Raw genomic sequence first — 19,023 nt, forward strand, 5'->3', positions numbered from 1 at the left:
AAACCCCAGAAAATATGTATATACACAGTAAATTTCTGGAAACATTAAGACATTTTAAAAAATAGATACCTTTGGGAATGGAATTAAGGATTTTGGAGTAAGAGGAAGACTTATTTTTCATTTTATATACTTTTCTACTATTTGAAAATTAAAAATCGTGTAATGTATCATTACTATTAGTGAAGAAAAAGCCACTTGGAAATGCAAGGATTTTACATACCTGAGCTGTTCTGATTACAGCATAATGTTTGTGATAATCATACTTTGCTATTAGAAAGTTCAAATTATGTTGACTAAAACAAATCAAGTAAGCATAGGAAACATTTACAAAGATGGTTATCTAAAAATATTCAGCATGTAAATGACAAAACTTCATTAGGAAAAAATTCACGCATTTAGCATAGCTTGTATGCTTACTGTGTCATCTTGCTTTGCAAAGAAGTTCCTGACCTGTTCTCTATAGTGCTCTCAGGGCTTTGCCTAGTAAAGGTGGTGTGTTGCCCTGAGCTATCCCAGTTCTTCAGCCAGTCTATCTTTTTGGTGATAGACAATCCAAACTTTAGCTGCTGGGAGGTAACTGTCAATGACTGAGCAGTGATGTTTGTATCCTTCACCCATCAAACCTTATCCAGAATAAAAAAATAGAACTATCAGCTATGGGATAAAACTGTCAATAATAAATGGAAGCAGCCATATGAAATAGCGAAACTTAAAAACATATTTTTGTTAATAATACTTTCCCCAATTATAAAAGTAAAATATATTTGTTGTAGAAATTACAGAGAAGCATAACTTATACCATACTAACTGGAAGAGATTCTCTAAGCACAAATGGAAGGGTTCCTCTAATTTTTGTATTCTGTTATTTTAAGGATAAATTTCAACAGGGATAGGGACTTAAATATAATTGGTTTATATGTACCTAAAGTGTCTGCAGAAACATACACAAGAAACTGGAAACATTGCTTCTCAGTAGAGGAATTGAGGTGTGGGGAAGATAAGTCAGGTGTAAACGGGACTATTGTATTATTTATGTAGCCACATCATTAAAAAAATTAAAAATTAAAAATATAAAAATTTTCATATGAATTCCCTAATATTCATAATTATTATATAGAAATGTGAAATAAAAATCAAATTCACTGCAAAATCATAAGCCAAACAAAAATAATTTAATAAAAGTACCCTAGAAACATTGCTTATATGTTATCATTCAGATAAAAAAGAAATAAAAGGCTTGAAAGAGGCACAGATAAAGGAGAAGGAATAGAACAAAAGAGAGTGAAAGGCCAAAATGGAAAGATTTCCAAAATAAGTCTGTTACATTGAAAATATACTGTCAGTTCGTTGAGATTTAAACGATAGAAATTCTTGGAATAATGATGACATCAATCATCACTAGAAACGCTCCGCGTGGTGACTCACGCCTGTAATCCCAGCACTTTTGGAAGCTGAGGCAGTTGGATCACTTGAGGTCAGGAGTTAAACCAGCCTGGCCAACATGGTGAATCCTCTGTCTCAACTAAAAACACAAATATTAGTCAGGCCTGGTCACACACACCGGTAGTCCTAGCTACTCGGAGGCTGAGGCAGGAGAAGCGCTTGAACCCTGGAGATATAGACTGCAGGGAAGATTGTGCCACTGCACTCCAGCCTGGGCGACAGAGCGAGACTCCATCTCCCCACCCACCTAAAGAAAGCATCACTAGGAAAAGGCGAATGGTTGGGGTGCATACTGGAAGGAAATAACAGAAATCTGCAAAGGTGTAAGAACCTAAACAAATTTGTTTATCACAGAAAATAAATCACAGAACAACTGCTTTCGTTGTTAAGTTTGTTTATGTTAAACAAGAGTAGCTTTTTGTATCACATGGTTCTTCTAAACTCTTCACTGAAGAGGTCCTTGGTAGTCTGTATCTAAGCTAATTCCTTTGTGTACTGAGAAGAGTAAAAATGGGAACTTTTGAAGGGTCATAATGTAATATTGGGGTTCAGAGGTTCAGGGTGCCCTCAGCTCCCATGAGAGGACGTTTCTCCAGGTTCTTGGTCTCCTGCCTTCTCAAGAATGAGAGAGGAGACCATGGCGCAGTGCGCAGTAAATGCCAGACTCAAAAGTGTTTGTAGAAGGTGATTTTATTTAAAAAGAGAGAGAGAGAGAAACAGAAGGACAGAGAAAGAAACAGCTAACTGTCACACCGAGTGAGAGAATCCAGAAAGATGGAATCCAGGAGAGAAGAGCAGCTTCCACACTAAGTGGAAGGGAATAGAGACAGATGGAGTTTCAGAGGGGAAGACAGGGAGGGTGTGCGGAAGGGAACCCCAGACGTGGGACAGTCTAAAGATGAAAAAATGTATACATCACATATTACCCAAGACAAATTTCAAAGAAATTCAGACAGAAATATGGAAGAGCGTGAAGAGATGGGAAATGATCGTGCTTCCAAAATACAGATGTCACCTTTGGGAAGCAAGAAAAGTAGCACTAGAAAAGATAAGGAAGAATCTAAAAAGAGGAACATTTCCAGTGAGTCCAAGGACAAATCCAGGAGAGAGAAAGATGGCTTTCACGAAGGCAGTGTTAGTGGAAGGGGACTCAAGCATGGAGTCTGAAGGGGTGTGGAAGGGGACTTTTAACCTGAGAGGAACCCCCACCTTCTCTAAGTCCCCTGGCCAATGAAAAGAGTTCCTTAGAACTACCACTGGAGTTATTGACTCTTAGTTTCTTCCCTTACCGGTGAAATTCAAACACAAACAGTTAAATTTCCTGGATGGAGAGAGATGGGAGGGGGTTATGGCACCAGGAAGTTCTTGCCCTTAAAACTACGCCCCCTTGTGGACCCGGAAAGAGTACACATTCCTTCAATAATTTCCGTGCAAAAAAGAAGTCACAGTAGTCTGAAGAGCTGTGCATGTTTTAGGGTGTCACTGGGTTGGGAACCTTGGAGCTAAGTGTCCCCACATCTGGCAAGCCATAACATACATATTCTCTGTTCAGGCAGAAACTGAGCTTTACAAAAGTGAAATGAGAAACAACAACAAAAAGCAGTCACATATATTGAGAACCATTCAGTCCTTCTTAGAATTGTCTCATTCCTTTCTCATGCATCTTTAGTAAATTCAGATGCACGTTAATTTTAGAAAAGTCTAAATAGGCATGTGTTTTATTTTTCTGTTTCCTAGTGGAATAGTGAGTGGTATAAACCTGGAAATGCTCTATAGCTATTTTCTGAAATCTACAGCTCTTGTTTAGGTAAATATCAGGTACTTAGCTAATGAAATGTCTCTTGTTTATAGGAAAGTGTCAACTTTCAGGATGTTATGTGTAAGGCTCAATAAAATTACGTACAAAGTGACAGTGTACTCTCTTTTCATAGGCTGACCTTGTGGTCACCATTGCCTGAAAATGGCTCAAAACAAAAATGATCTAAATGTTGAAACAAGATAAGATCAAATTGATGTCATGGTAATTACACCAAGTGCCATTCAATCATTGGATGGAATTTACTGTTGATCCCAGGGCTTAGATGCAGGTGGAAACATGTAGGCTTATTACTCTGCTGGTATAAAAAGCAGGTGAGGACTTTATTAACTGCAGTTACTGAGAAATCACACGACGAAGCTAAAATCCCTCTTCAGATCTACAGTCAACTGCCCTGAACACATCCTGCAAAAAGCCCAGAAAAAGGTAAAATGAATGAAATAATTTTGGGGGATTTTAATTGAGGAGTAAAATATTTGAGAAAATAAAGATTTCAGAATCTCTGCACACATCTTAGTAAGAAGAGAGATAGGCTTTTACTCATTCTCTTTCCAGCATTCACAAGTGAATTGGGAGGAAGTCTGTAAAACTGTGGCTGTGACCATAGGCTAAGATGTTATCTAGAAGCCAGAAACCCAATGTCTCCTGCTGAGACGCTTGAGTGCCTGTCAGCATCTAAAAATTTTCCTCAAGAATTATTGGATGTCATTGGAAAGGCACTCTTTTGAGCGGCTTCTAGGAGTCAGACGGAGGGCAAGTAGATGTTTTGATATTGTCTTATTATCCATTTTTAAGTGATGTATAACTATATCTTCACACTGGCCCATGATAAAGCGGCTCACTTGTTCAGCCGAATGACCATAGCTTCTGATTATCTTTTGAATAGATGTTCTCATGCACACTTGAATAGGAGCATGGAATTTTTGAATATCAATGTTTTCATTTTTTTCTTTAATAAGATGCTACAAAAATCAGAGTTGGTAGTATTTCTCCACTATTATTCATGAGTTTGCAATAGTAAGTCACTTGCCCTAGTATAATTGTGTAGATGTGATGAGTTTCTGGAAACTTTTTTGTAGCTAACCTTGGTTATCTTTGCATTAGCGCTGATTGAAATGGTGGCTGATTGGGAAATAGAGACTAAAAAATGAAAGAGCTTTTTTGTCCCTCCTTATTAGCACTGAAGAACGGGATACGGGCGTGTGTGAAGAATTATGGACTGACATTATATGGGTCCCTTAGGAATGCAGAAGCTCCCTTTCATCCCCATGGGAATTTTGTTTCCTAAGATCTTTAATCTTTTTCCCAGTCAAAAGTCAGATATTTTACTTTAGAAAAGGAATATTCTAAAGCTCCCGAAGGCATATTTTAAATAATTACTTGACTTAACGTCAATTCAACTATTCACAATATTGGTCAACAAAATTGCACGTAATACTTTGCTATAGTTTTGAATTATTTAAAAAAGATAAGAGCAGCCACCATTTATAAAGGTTTGTGTGTTTTCAGTTTAATTTCAACTTTGGTTTTCTTAAGTTTGTTATTATTTTTTGCAGAAAGAGTCATTGACATTTTAAGTGACTCATATTTCTTACCATTTCCTGCTGAAAAGGGCAGCATGTGAGAAAAATGTTAGAAAACCAATTAATTATGTTCCAGAGCAGATTTTCAGTTTCAGTGTACATCTCTTTTTAATGTGAGACCCAAAGTTACATGAAAACTCAAAGTAGTAGCTGGGTAACAGAAATGACTAACTTAGAAGGTAATGTACATCTTGCTTAAAAGCAGATCAAAGTAATCTGCTTTCACAAAGATAAAATTTGCAGTAGTGAACTTACATTTCCATTGAGAACAACATTGTCCATAGCACTAAACTTCCATTTTTACAGATTGTGAATCCTAGAGTAGTTTGCAATCAACTCCTGATCCTTGCAAATTCTGGATTTGGCGTATAATGTTACAGCAGTGCCACTGTAATGTTGTACAAAGTAACCTAGCAATTTCTTGGTTCATCAGGCTTGGAGATAACATTGTAGAAATGATCCAGCATCCTTAATATTCTGGGGTTTAAGATTGGGCACTTAGGCTGAACTAGGGGTAGGATCAATGACAATATTAGAAATCAAATTAGACAAGTAACAGCATGATTCACGTGTGACTCCAAGTCCTAGAGGAGGACATGAATTAATGGTAAACTTCTAGGCTATAGGGGTAGTATAAATGGAGGGACACTATTTTGGACCAGATCACTTTCTGAGCAACTTTGACAAATCTTTTAAATTCTCTAATATGTAGTTTTCTAATCTATGACACAGGTGTAAAGAAAATAAAGCAAGTGAACGTATGTGAAAGCCAATGCTGGCCAGGCACGGTGGCTCACGCCTGTAATTCTAGCACTTTGGGAGGTGGAGGCGGGGATATTGTTTGAGCCCAGGAGATGACCAGTCTGGGGAACATGGAGAAACCCTGTCTCTCCAAACAGGACAAAACAAAACAAACAAAACAAAACAAAAAAAATTCCGCAAATTATCCAGGCTTGCCGGCATGCTCCTGTAGTACCAGTTGCCTGGAAGGCTAAGATGGGAGGATCGCCTGAGCTCGGGAAGTTGAGACTGTGGTGAGCCGAGACCGTGGCACTGCACTCCAGTCTGAGCGACAGAGAGAGACCATGTATTAGAAAAAAAAAAAAGGAAGACAGCCTTTTTCCTCTTTCCCTGTTCCTCTGCTGTTCCCCACTGCAAACATCCTCATAGTCCTTAGTCCTCATAATCTGATCAGTTATAAAATACCTGAGATTTCTTTCTTTCTTTCTTTCTTTCCCTCCCTCCCTCCCTTCCTTCCTTCCCCCCCCACCCCCCCATCTCTCTCTCTCTCTCTTTTTTGAGACAGTGTTTCTCACTGTCTCCCAGGCTGGAGTGCAGTGGCTTGATCTTGGCTCACTGCAGCTTCATCCTCCTGGGCTCCAGCAATCTTCCCACCTCAGCCTCCTTGAGTAGCTGGAACTACAGGCCCATGCTACCATGCCCAGCTAATTTATGTATTTTAATAGATATGTGATTTTACAATGTTGCCCAGTCCTGTCTTGAACTCCTGGGCTCAAGCAATCCGCCTGCTTTGGCCTCCCAAAGTGCTGGGATTACTGGCCTGAGCTAATGGGTGTGGCAGAAATGGCTCTTTAAAAGCAGTTCTGAAGAAGGTGAAGTTAAATAAATATGTAAAATAAAAAATACATCAGTAAGTTATATTAAACTGGCAGATAACATTGTTCTTAAAAAAGATGTCAGCATCTTATTTAGGGATATGTCATCTGAAAACAACATTTAAAAAGTTCATTGTAAAATGTAAAGATTTAAAGGCAGTACAATGAAGTGTGGTTCAGTTTGGAGTTTGGAATTGTAAAGAGACATTTTAAAATCTTGGCTTTGCCAGTAACTAATTATGTGACCTTGTATAGATTACTTCACCTCTGGAATTTCTTTACAAAAATGAGAATGATACCACACAAGATTGTCATGACGAGTGAATATATTTGTGAGTGCAAGGTGCCCAAAAGAATGTCTAGCACACATGAGTGCTCAGTTAATGGTAGGTGTTATTTTTTAAAAATATAAGATATTATTGTTACCATATTCAGTATTACAGATAGTGCATTGAATGCTAACTCCATTTTTTAAAATGCTTTGTTACATTTTCTGTAATAGGTTAACTTAATATGTGTTGTATTAAGACCCTCCACACCCAGCCTGCCATATGCACAGAAGAGAAAGTGGAGGCAAGATTGTGGTTCTATATCTCAGACTTTGGAGAAATGTTTGTTATAAGAGAATGCGGTTGGTCCAGTTATTTATTGTTATCCATCAAGTTACTTGAAAACTTAGTGAGTAAAATAACAAATTATCTTTCAAAGTTCCACTGGGGACTGAGCTCAAGTAGGCTGTTCTTAACTCGAGTTTTTCATGCAGTGCAGTCAGATGGTGATTGCGGCTGGAGTCATCTAAAAGCTCAGCTGGGCTAGTCATCCAGGATGGCTTCTTCACTCACATGTCTAGTACCTCGTTACCTCTTGGCCTCTTTCTCTTTCTCCATGTGACACTTTACCCTCCAGAGTATCTTCATGTGGCTTGGCCTTCCTATCCTGTGGTGGTCTCAGTGTGGGAGCATTTCTTACATGGCAGCTGGTTTCTAAGAGATGGGAAGCAGGAGCTGCCAGGTCAGTTAAGGGATATACCTACTACTTGCCCAGTGTCACTACTGCTATATTCCTGGTCAAAGCAGTCATAGGGCCTACTTAGATGAAATGGGGTACAAAGATAGACATACCACTGTTTGATGTGGAAGTGGGATTAGATGGGGCTAAAGAGGTGAAGACTTAGGTTAACCCTCTAGAAGTCAGTTAGATTTAGTCTGTTTCGTTAACACACGATTATGCCTCTAATCCTAGCCTAGTCATCTCAAGAATGTGTTATGAGTCATTTGGGCTTCCTGGTGTAGAGACTGTAGATGAGTCACTCCAGCTATCACCACCTTTAGAAAAACCAACCTCACCACTCTCTGGCAGTGGGGAGCAATGGCAACATGTTTGCAAGCAAAGGGCCTGGATGTCACATTGTTTCAAGCACTTGTGACCTTCTTGGAAAGATTATTAATATATGCATGGGGATGTGTATGTATGTGTATGTGTGTGATACTTGGTGTGTCAAGATATATATTATTGATGTATGTATGTATTTAATATGTGTATATGGCTTCTATGGCATACTGGTAGAGTATTTGCCTATTTCAGAAATCATTTAATTCTATTATAGAAATATAATTATTAATTATACTTAATCACAATGAAAATATTGTGCAAACATATGTTAAATAATAATGGTAAGCTATGGTAATAATATCCTCTTATGCTTTTTAGAATGCTATTGGGCCAGGTAAGGTAGCTCACACCTGTAATACTAGCAGTTTGAGAGGCTGAGGCAGGCATATCGCTTAAGCCCAGGAGTTTGAGACCAGCCTGGGCAACATTATGAAACCTGTCTCTATAAAAAAATATAAAAAATGAGCAGCGCGTGGCAATGCATGCCTGTAGTTCCAGCTACTCGGGAGGCTGAGATGGGAAGATCGCTTAATGCTGGGAGGTCAAGGCTGCAATGAGCCATGACTGCACCACTGTCCTCTAGCCAGGGAGGCAGAGAGAGACCCTGTCTCAAAGAAAAAACCAAACCAAACCAAACCCCCAAAACCCCTCAAACAACAGCAACAACAACAACCAAAACCAAAACAAACACTATTGTAGGGGAACCAGACATCACCTCCAACCCCCTTTTAGCTCTTAGTAGGCTCTTCAGCTGGATCTGGGAGTCAAATTCTCTTTCATATTAATAAGAGAGAAATATGCAAATTTTATTAGTTTTACATGTACATTGGGATGTTTACAAGAGAGTGAAGTCTGAAGAAGTGGCCAAAGCAAGATGCTTTTATACTTTTTAGACAAGTGATAAATTGGAGAAGAAATGACAGGACAAAGAACATCTGGTGGCCAGACATGGTGGCTCATGCCTGTTATCCCAGCACTTTGGGAGGCTGAGGCGGGTGGATTGCTTGAAGTCAGGAGTTTGAGACCAGCCTGGGCAACATGGTGAAACCCCATCTCTACTAAAAATACAAAGATTAGCCAGGTGTGGTGGCAGGCACCTGTAATCCCAGCTACTCTGGAGGCTGAGGCAGAAGAATCACTTGAACAAGGGAGGCGGAGGTTGCAGTGAGTCCAGGCTGCGTCACTGCACTCCAGCCTGGGTGACTGAGTGAGATTCCATTTCAAAAAAAAAAAAAAAAAAAAGAAATATGTGAGGAGGAGGAGGTGTAAAAGAGGTGGAAGTTAAGGGTCACTTCATTAAGTAGGGTTATTCTGGACCATCATAGCCTCCATTTCCAAGTCTCTGATGATAAGGGCTATTTTCTCACCCTGGCATGGAAAAGGTGCCCCTCCCAGAGGGGCATCATTGCTCGCTGCATGCAGAGAGCAACAAGTTCAGCTCACTCTTTCTGCAACTAAAATTTCACCAATGTTTTCAACTCAAAATAATCAATATACCAATCTGGCATATTTTGGAATAGCACATCCTTCACTCCTTCACTACCTTTTCCTCACAGAGTCACGTTATTTCAGGAATCTAAATTTGGGCATATATATTTTTTAATACGAACTAAGAGGAACCAATTTAAACCCTGGAGCTATTATATGTTTTTTATTAATGGTTTCTTTTGAATTTTTATGACTTTTATGTCTTAGCATAAAATGGTTGCTCCGTGTGACATATGCAACATTTATAAATTCACATATTAGTCAGCTACAATTTTATAGCTAGGTGAGAACATACTCTCTAATAAAATTATATGAAAATATTTGACTCTACTGAACATTTACTCTAAGTTGTCATTCAAGGGTTATCTTGCTTCTTAGTGTGAATGACAACTTTATGTTAGCAGCTTTTGATTGATAATATTATAATTCAACATAACTTTATTGATCATTTACTTTGTGTGAGGTCTTGTGCTAGGGTAATGGTAGATTAAAGGTGGATAGTTTCTATCTTGAAGAAGCTTTCTCATGATGGGCACAGTGGCCCACACCTGTAATTTCAGCAATTTGGAGGCTGAAGTGGGAGGATTGCTTGAGCTCAGGAGCTCCAGATCGGCCTACAGAACACAGTGACATATCCATTTCTTCTTTTTTTCTTTCTTTCCCTCCGTCCCTCTCTTCCTTCCTTCCTGATGGAGTCTCTCCGTTGCCCAGGCTAGAGTGCAGTGGCGCAATCTCACCTCACTGCAGCTTCCACCTCCCAAGACCCCATTTTTAATTTAAATAGAAAGAAGCTTTCTTTGTGGATGAAGAGATAGACATGCACATAATTGGCTAGACTGTGGGGCATTATCTAAGAATTATAAGCCAAGTGACAAGCAAGTGCAGTGGAGAAAGATATTTATTTTGTCTTTGGGGTTGGGTGAAAACTTCACAGTGAATCTGGCAGTTGGGCAGCTCCTTAAAAGACTCTGAAGTAGATGAACTGCAAAGTGAAAGAAAGAAGGCCAAGTTGAGAAAACACATATTTTCTTGGACTCACATTATCTTGATATGGTGAGTGACGGGATATAAGGGTATGTTGATGCATATTGTAGATTAGTCTGAGGTTCCATGTACAGGGCCTATGAATTTTTGGAAAATACTCATGTGGAATACCAAAAGAGGCTGAAAGCAAATCTGACTTTAGATTGAGCATATTTTTGCAAAATAGCATAAATCCCAGCAGAATGTAATTCCCCCCTCCCCGATTGTTAATATTTTGTTTTGAATTTTAAAACAGAAAAAGCTGAGGGTGATTAGGATGATAAAAAAGATTTATTAAAATGCTTTCAAAATCACCTAGAATTTGAAGTTTATTCTGTTTTTACTTGGTTAATGTCATCTGTTTTCAAAATAAAGGCAAAGCAAGAAAACAGTTTCTGCTACAGCAATAGCGATTTTTGTTTCACTTTTTCAATCTGCTTTTCGTTTTATTATAAAGCCAATTCTTAAAATGCACATTGACTTCATGCTTTCACATTCTGCAATCTTATTATAAATGTTTCTCTCTGAATTAATTCTGATATAGTTGTTCACTGCATGATGGCTGAATTTTCATAATATATGAGCTGCAATATTAAAGCACAAAAATGATACTAGTTTAAAAAGGAAACTAGTTTTAATTCTGAAAATTTTCTTATAGCTTTGTGTATTACTTAGCAGAGTGGTTCTCAAACTTTTTGGTCTCAGAACCTTTTTACACTCTTAAAAGTTATTGGAGACCCCAAAGAGCTTCTATTCATGAGGTTATATCCATCAATATTTAATGGCTACGTTAAAGTTTTCAAATATTTATTCACTTAGAAAAATCTATCATGTGTTAACACAGATAACATATATTTATTTTTTTAAATGACAATTTTCAAGAAAAAAATGTTAGTGATAAGAGTGCCATTGTTTTACCTTTTTGCAAAACTTTTCATTGTCTGGTCTAACAGAACACAACTAAATTCTCACGTGCTTCTTCATTCAACCTGTTGTGAAATTACATGTCATGTAGCCTCTAGAAAAGTTCTCTGAATACTCAAGAGGATGAAGAGGAAACAGAGGCAAACAACATTTTAGTATTATTATGAAAATCATTTTAACCTCACAGATCCACTGAAAGTGTTTGGGGTTCCTAGATCACACTTTGAGAACCACTGACTTAGAACAATATTTATTCATTGTTAATTATATATGAAGATAAATGGAACTCAAAATTACTTAGGTACAGATACATATATCAGGTAGAAGTAATGACATACATTTGTTTTAGCTTTCCTACTTACACAATCTGAATTTCTATACAGGTTGAGTATCCTATATCTGAAACGCTGTGGATGAAAGGTGTTTTAGATTATGCATTTTTTTGAATTTTGGAATATTTGCATGTACATATATTGGGGATAAGACCCATGTCTAAACATAAAATTTATTTGTTTCATGTCTGAAACACACAGGCTGAAGGTAATTTTATACAATATTTAAAATATTTTGCACATAAACAAAGTATGTGTTAAATATTTATGCGTGGAATTTTCCACTTGTGTTGTCATGTTGGTGCTCAAAATGTTTCGGACTGTGGGCCATTTTAGATTTCAAATTTTCAGGATAGATATACTCGACAAGTATTATGAACTTAGTTCTCCTCTCTGACAAATTATTCCTAAGAAGTGTTATGGGTTAATGTAAACATCTAGCAAAAACTCGGCCCTATTATGTCAGTCTGCATGAAAAATAACCACAAGTTTTGACCCACCTGTACCTTTAAACCTCATTCAGAATTATTATTATTAGTAGTATTATTAGTATTATTTTTGAAATGGAATCTCGCTCTGTCGCCCAGGCTGGAGTGCAGTGGCACGATCTTGGCTCACTGCAACCTCCGCCTTCTGGGTTCAAGCGATTCTCCTGCCTCAGCCTCTGGAGTAGTTGGGACTACAGGTGCGTGACACCACGCCTGGCTAATTTTCTGTGTTTTTAATAGAGACGGGGTTTCACCGTGTTGGCCAGGCTGATCTTCATCTCCTGACCTCGTGATCCGCCCGCCCTGGCCTCCCAAAGTGCTGAGATTATAGGCATGAGCCATCACGCCTGGCCTCTGAATTATTTTTTTAAAAAACTTTTTACTTGGAATAATTGTAGATTCAGAGAAAGTCACAAAAAATGTACAGAGAAGTCCTATATACCCTCAGCTTGTTCCCCTATTGATAATTATCTTGTATAACTATAGTACAATGTGAATACCAGAGAACTGACATTGCTGAAAACTGTAACTTATTCAGACTTAAGACACAGACACACACGTACACACATAGTACTAGTACTCTGTTATGCGATTTTATCTCATGTGTAGATTAGTGTGACTAATATCCCTGTCAACACGCAACTATCCCATCACCACAGCTCCCTGTGCTATCCCTTTAGAGCCACGCTCACCCTTACACACTTCTTTCCCAATGCTAACTCTTTGAAACCATTAATCTATTCTCTATCTCTATAATTTTATTTTCACAGTGTTATATAAATGGAATCCTATAGTATTCAGCCTTCAGTCAGCATAATTTTCTTGAGATCCATTCGAGTTGCTGTGTGTATCAATAGTGTGTTCATTTTTTTGTTGCTGGGCAGTATTCCACACTATGGATATACCATCATTTGTATAAACATTCACCTGCTGAAGGTCATTTGAATTGTTTCCAGTTTTTTGGCTACTCTAAATAAAGTCTCTGTGAATATTCATATATAAGTTTTGCGTGAATATAGTCTTCATTTCTCTGAAATAAATGCCCAAAAGTGCAACTGTTGGGGCATATGGTAAGTACATGTTTAGTTTCATCAGAAACTGCCAAACTATTTCCCAGGGTGACTGTACCATTTTATATTCCCACCAGCAATGCCAAGTTATCTTGGTTCTCTGCATCCATGCCAGTGTTTGGTGTTATTTTTTATTTTAGCCATTCTGATAGAGGCATAATATGTCATTGTGGTTTTAATTTGCATTTCCTTAGTGGCTGATAATGTTGAATACTTTGTGTTTATCCTCCATCAAATGATTGTGTATTTTATATGTCATATATGAGCTTATATATATTTTCTTAGGTATTACCTGAGTTCCATGTTTTACAAATAAGAATATTGAGGCTTCTTAACAGGATGACATATTTAAAAAGAGAATTTACTGTAATTATTATTAAACCCATTTCTAAAAGTTAATGTGAGAAATGAGAAGCTTCAGTTATCTACTTCCTTCCTAAGGAGAACTTAAAAAAAAATTTACATGGTTTAGTATATGTTGGGAGCTAAAAGCAGAGAGGTCAAGACACTGATAACTATTATTATTTGTAATGTTGAAACTACTGGTTGTTGTTATGGGTGGTAAGCCAATTTTAGATTAACTCTTTTTCTTTTCCCATGTCTGTCTGCAGGAGAGCCATGGATTCCTACAGAAAATATGCAGCTATCATTCTGGTCACTTTGTCGGTGTTTCTGCATATTCTCCATTCCCTTCCTGATGGCGAGTTTACAGGGCAGGGTATGTGACCAGGCTTGAGTTTGAAGTAATAAGCACAACACACATTTGTAGATGTACATCAATAACTCCATTAATTACATTTCTACCTCCTTTTCAAAAGTAATAAATCTTTGCTGCTGGATTCACATCTAAGCACTTGTAGACTGTGAACATAAAATTAAATTAAGTTCAGAAAATGTGCAGTGAAAATGATATCTTACACAACCATTTATAGAGCAGCCTGTACATTTTCATCTGAAATAGATTCCTTATTATTCTTTATTTGAGTCTTACAAGAAGAAAATGCTCCTTATTCAGTTAGCTCAGTTTTTTTTACATTTCTCCCAGAAGATTTGAGAAGATTTTAACATTGCCTTTGTAGATGAATTTCCACATCAGTTAACAAGTGAGGAAAAACAAAACCATTTTATACAGCAAATTTGTTTTGTTGTATTGTCTGAAAAATCTCATATAGTAGCTGATATAATTCCTTCTGCTTTGAAATTGTGAGCTACTATTGGTTATGGTTTTTCTCTAGATAAGTGGTAATATTTTAATCCAGGTCCCAAGTGGAGACGCCTGATCTAATATCAGGCTCTTTACACTCACCAAGCTTTCTTAATTTTGACATATTTCTCTCTGTCAATATTTGGAGTTACTGCGGGAAAAACAATAGCAGATTCTAAAGGGGAAAATATTTTCCCTTTGGGCATAATTTTCTTTTCAGTTGAACATGATGTTTTCATCTGTCAAGTTTATGTTTCCTTTAGGCATGCCGTTAGCATTGGGATAGAGAATCCATGCTTGAATAAAGAGTGACTACAACTGAAATTTTCTATGCATATCTGTAAAAATGTTTGTTTTTAAATTTTATTTCCTATGAACATTACTCTAATTAGTATAAATATTAAATAGATATTATCAGTGAAGATTAACATATAACCAAAAAGCACTTACTTAGTTCCCTTTCATTTTTGATGGAAAAATAATATTCACCATCCCATAATAAGAAAACATTCATAGTTTTTTTTCCTTTGTTGTTTGTTTTCTCTTTTCTTTCTTTCTTTCTTTTTTTTTTTTTTTTTTTTTTTTTTTTTTTTTTTTTTTTTTTTTGAGACAGAATCTTGCTCTTTTGCCCAGGCTGGAGTGCAATGGTGCAGTCTCGGCTCACTGCAACCTCTGCCTCCTGGGTTCAAGAAATTCTCCTGCCTCAGCCTCCGGAGTAGCTGGGATTACAGGTGCACACCACCACACCCAGCTAGTTTTTTTTGTATTTTTAGTAGAGACGGGCTTTCGCCATGTTGGCCAGGCTGGTCTCGAACTCATGACCCTCTGGTGATCCACCTGCCTTGGCCTTCCAAAGTGCTAGGATTACAGGTGTGAGCCACCCCATTTTCTTTCCTCTTTTTCTTTCTTTCTTTCTTTCTTCTTTCTTTCTTTCTTTCTTTCTTTCTTTCTTTCTTTCTTTCTTTCTTTCTTTCTTTCTTTCTTTCTTTCTTTCTTTTTCTTCTTTCTTTCTTTCCTTTCTCTTTCTTTCTTTTCTTCTTTCTTTTTTTGAGTCAGAGTCTCACTTTGTCATTCAGGCTGGAGTGCAGTGGCATGATCTCGGCTCACTGCAGCCTTGACCTTCCAGCTTCAAGCGACCCTTCTGCCCCAGCCTGTCAAGTAGCTGGGACCATAGGTTTGTGCCATCAGGTCTGACTAATTTTTGTTTCTTTGTAGAGATGGGGTTTCACCATATTGCCCAGGCTGCTCTCGAACTCCTGAGCTCAAGTGATCCACCCACTTTGGCCTCCCAAAGGGCTGGGACTACAGGTGTGAGCAACTGTGCCACCCTCATAGTTTCTTTTTGAATCTTTGGATTATTTGACTGTGCCTTTTTTTTTTTTTTTCCCTAATAGAGTGCCCGGAATGCAAGCTAAAGGAAAACAAATACTTCTCCAAGATGGGTTTCCTAGTACGTCAGTGCATGGGCTGCTGCTTCTCTAGAGCATATCCCACTCCGTTAAGGTCCCAGAAGACAATGTTGGTTTCAAAAAACGTCACCTCAGAGTCCTCTTGCTGTGTAGCTAAAGCATATACCAAGGTAAGAACCTCAAGGGCCTCAGAAGCTTTCTAACAGCCCAATCTGAGAAATATTCATAGACCCCACCCATGGGGTTTAATGCCAAAGGTTAATGACCCAGACTCTGTTGAGCATTTGTACAGGCAGGGACTACATTTCTACCCACTAATTAAAAGAGCCAATTGTCTTGTGGGTACAGGCCGGATTTACTCAGAATAAGGAGAATAGTGGTAGAGGGACAAGGGGCAGGTTGGGAGAAAGTAAGCTTACTTGTGCTAAAAATATCTCTTAAAAGGGGGACTGTGCAAATGTAGTATGCACGTATTTATTTCAGCAGACTGCAATTTTATTTAATATTCTTCAATTTTGTCTCTCTATCTTCTATCTATAATGTATAATATCTGTTTTTTTCCTTCCCCTTTAGGCCACCATAATGGGGGACATCAAAGTGGAGAACCACACGGAGTGCCACTGCAGTACTTGTTATCATCACAAATTTTAAACGTTTTGCCAAGTGCTGTTGTGATGACTGCTGATTTTCTGGAATGGATGATTAAGTTGTTCAGTGTTTATGGCTTTGTGAGATTAAAACCCTCTTTTCCTTACCATATCGCTTTGACACGCTTCAAGGATGTACTGCAGCTTTATTGCCTTTCTCTTTATCCCACAGTGGAATCAGTAGTCCAGTTCTTTTCATTTGGAATGAATACAGTATTTAGCTCGTTCCCCTGCAAATAAAGCCTTTTAAATCATCATTCAGTCACTGAATTATCATTCTTAGTAAAAGTAAAGCCAATTGCTTTGACAGCATTAATGGAGGAGAGTGGGCCATTGAGTGAGTTGGGGCCACATGTGTTTGGTGATCTAACATTGGAGAGCCTTGCTGTCACCACACCTTCTAGCAGCGTGTGAGTCCTTTCAGCTGGTGGGCTACTTATAGGACATTTATTGGGACAAGAGAAGAAAATATGAGAACTTCTATTTCTATTCATTTTTATATAATTTTTAAATTTCCATTTTGATGGATTTTATAAAAATACAGATACATTAGTATGGCAATACACTTACACAATTTAAACAAATAATTATCCATATATTGGGAACGTTTGATCAGAAACTTTTTACTGTTAGAAAAGTGCAATTAAAAACCAAAAGAAAAATGGATGTGAGAAAGACAAAATCATTCCCAGACTGAAGTTTCTATTTACTTGCCTTATGTCTGGCTAAAAATCACTCATCTTATTAGTCCCTGGCAGCCAGGCTATTACTGAATAGTCACCAAGGAAAGGGCATCTTTGCACCCAATTAAAACTGGGCATTGCTCTGAAATTCCAGAGGCATCAGATTTTGTTTTTCACATTCAGATTTGGCATCTGAATAAATGATGATCAAAATATTCATTTAGCACTCACTGTGGTCTAGGTGGGATGCCCGGTGTATTCACTTTGTTTTAAAAAATGTTTAAGATGGCCAGCTTTGTTGGCTCACACCTGTCATCCCAGCACTTTGGGAGGCCAAGGTGGGCGGATCATTTGAGGTCAAGAGTTCAAGACCAGCCTGACCAACATGGTGAAACCCTGTCTCTACTAAAAATACAAAAATTAGTCAGGTGTGGTGATGGGCGCCTGAAATCCCAGGTACTCAGGAGGCTGAGGCAGGACAACTCCTTGGACTCAGGAGGTGGAGGTTGTAGTGGGCCAAGATCATGCCACTGCACTCCAGCCTGGGCCATAAAAAGTGAGACTCACAGTCTCAAAACAACAATAACAACAACAAATAAAACAAAACAAAACAAAAAAAACAAGAAACTTAAGAGTAGTTCCATGCTTCAATATCACACTTATTGAGCATTTATACTTAGAGGTGGTCCTTACCTTGAGGACAATGGTATTGTAACTATTAAATTATTTTAGCCATGAGGGAGATCACAGCTACTCAATAAAGTCCTGCTCCTAACAGAGCCTGTAATTAAAAAAAATCATATTGGTCACTAATAAGATTTTCAGAAAGAAATTTTGATCATCACCCATTTGTCAAAATTTTATTTCTGAGTGTCAGGCCAGTTCCTTGTTTCTTAGCTGGTTGGTAAACATATCAGGTGTTAGGGTAATAAGTTAAAATAGGAAGTGCATGTACTTTTCTTTCTTTCTTTCTTTTTTTTTTTTTTTTTTTGAGACAGAGTCTTGCTCTGTTGCCCAGGGTGGAGTACAGTGGTGTGATCTCTGCTCATTGGAACTTCCACCTCCCAGGTTCAAGTGATTCTCCTGACTCAGCCTCTTCAGTGCATGGGATTACAGGCACATGCCACTACGTCCAGCTAATTTTTGTATTTTTAGTAGAGACAGTGTTTCACCATGTTGACCAGGCTGGTCTCGAATGCCTGACCTCAAGTGATCCACCTGCCTTGGCCTCCCAAAGTGCAGGGATTAGAGGCTGTGAGCCACTGCACCCAGCCATTTTTTGTATTATTTTTAGTAGAGACGGGGGTTTCACCAGGTTGGCCAGGCTGATCTCAAATTCGTGGCCTCAAGTGATCCCCACCTTAGCCTCCCAAATTACTGGGATTACAGGCATGAGCCACTGCACCCTGCTATTGCATGTACTTTTTAAGAAGCATGAAAAGACACATGAAGACATTGGTCCATGTCTTCATTTATTTATTATATTTTCATTGAATGTACAGTAAGTGTTGATATTTTGTTAGATCATTGGGATTTAGATATCAGGAATCTCTGGAAGATAAGATTGAGAAAATATAACACTGCTTAATCAGTGAAACAATGGTGCTGATCGTTGGTTCATGCACGTATTTAGCAGATATTGACTGAGAACTTACTAAGTGTCAGGTCTGGAGAACTTGTTTGGAGGGCTCATCAGTGATGGAAAGCTTCTGACACTTCTTGGCTAGAATGTCTCTGTTCATCTGGGACCATTCTATTGACAGAGGGAATGGAAGGGACACTCAAGGAGTAAAGAGAAATGACAGGGACATTCTTGTGTCCATTCAGCTCAGCCAGGTTAATCCTGGTGAGCACTAGGTAAAATGTCATAGCCATACTTACCTCTTATCTTACCATGTGCCAGGC

At 38.1% G+C, this 19,023-nt stretch overlaps 1 protein-coding gene across 1 annotated transcript; it reads left to right on the top strand.

Moving 5' to 3' along the window:
* The first annotated feature begins 3,540 nt into the window (after positions 1-3,540).
* On the top strand, positions 3,541-16,696 carry CGA (glycoprotein hormones, alpha polypeptide). The gene is made up of 4 exons (XM_017538921.2): positions 3,541-3,685; positions 13,787-13,893; positions 15,774-15,958; positions 16,362-16,696. The coding sequence occupies exons 2-4, from the start codon at positions 13,794-13,796 to the stop codon at positions 16,437-16,439; spliced, it is 363 nt and encodes a 120-aa protein (XP_017394410.1). The 5' UTR covers positions 3,541-3,685; positions 13,787-13,793; the 3' UTR covers positions 16,440-16,696.
* Positions 16,697-19,023: the final 2,327 nt, after the last annotated feature.

This window comes from Cebus imitator, unplaced genomic scaffold (genome assembly GCF_001604975.1).
Source record: "Cebus imitator isolate Cc_AM_T3 unplaced genomic scaffold, Cebus_imitator-1.0 Scaffold117, whole genome shotgun sequence".
Classification (NCBI taxonomy): Eukaryota; Metazoa; Chordata; class Mammalia; order Primates; family Cebidae; genus Cebus; species Cebus imitator.

Bases quoted from the DNA above. Each gene is read 5' to 3' on its own strand.
- CGA (XM_017538921.2), top strand. From the start codon at position 13,794: ATGGATTCCTACAGAAAATATGCAGCTATCATTCTGGTCACTTTGTCG. The intron at 13,894-15,773 runs GTATGTGACCAG...TTTCCCTAATAG, and splicing joins TGGCGAGTTTACAGGGCAGG to AGTGCCCGGAATGCAAGCTA. The intron at 15,959-16,361 runs GTAAGAACCTCA...CTTCCCCTTTAG, and splicing joins TAGCTAAAGCATATACCAAG to GCCACCATAATGGGGGACAT.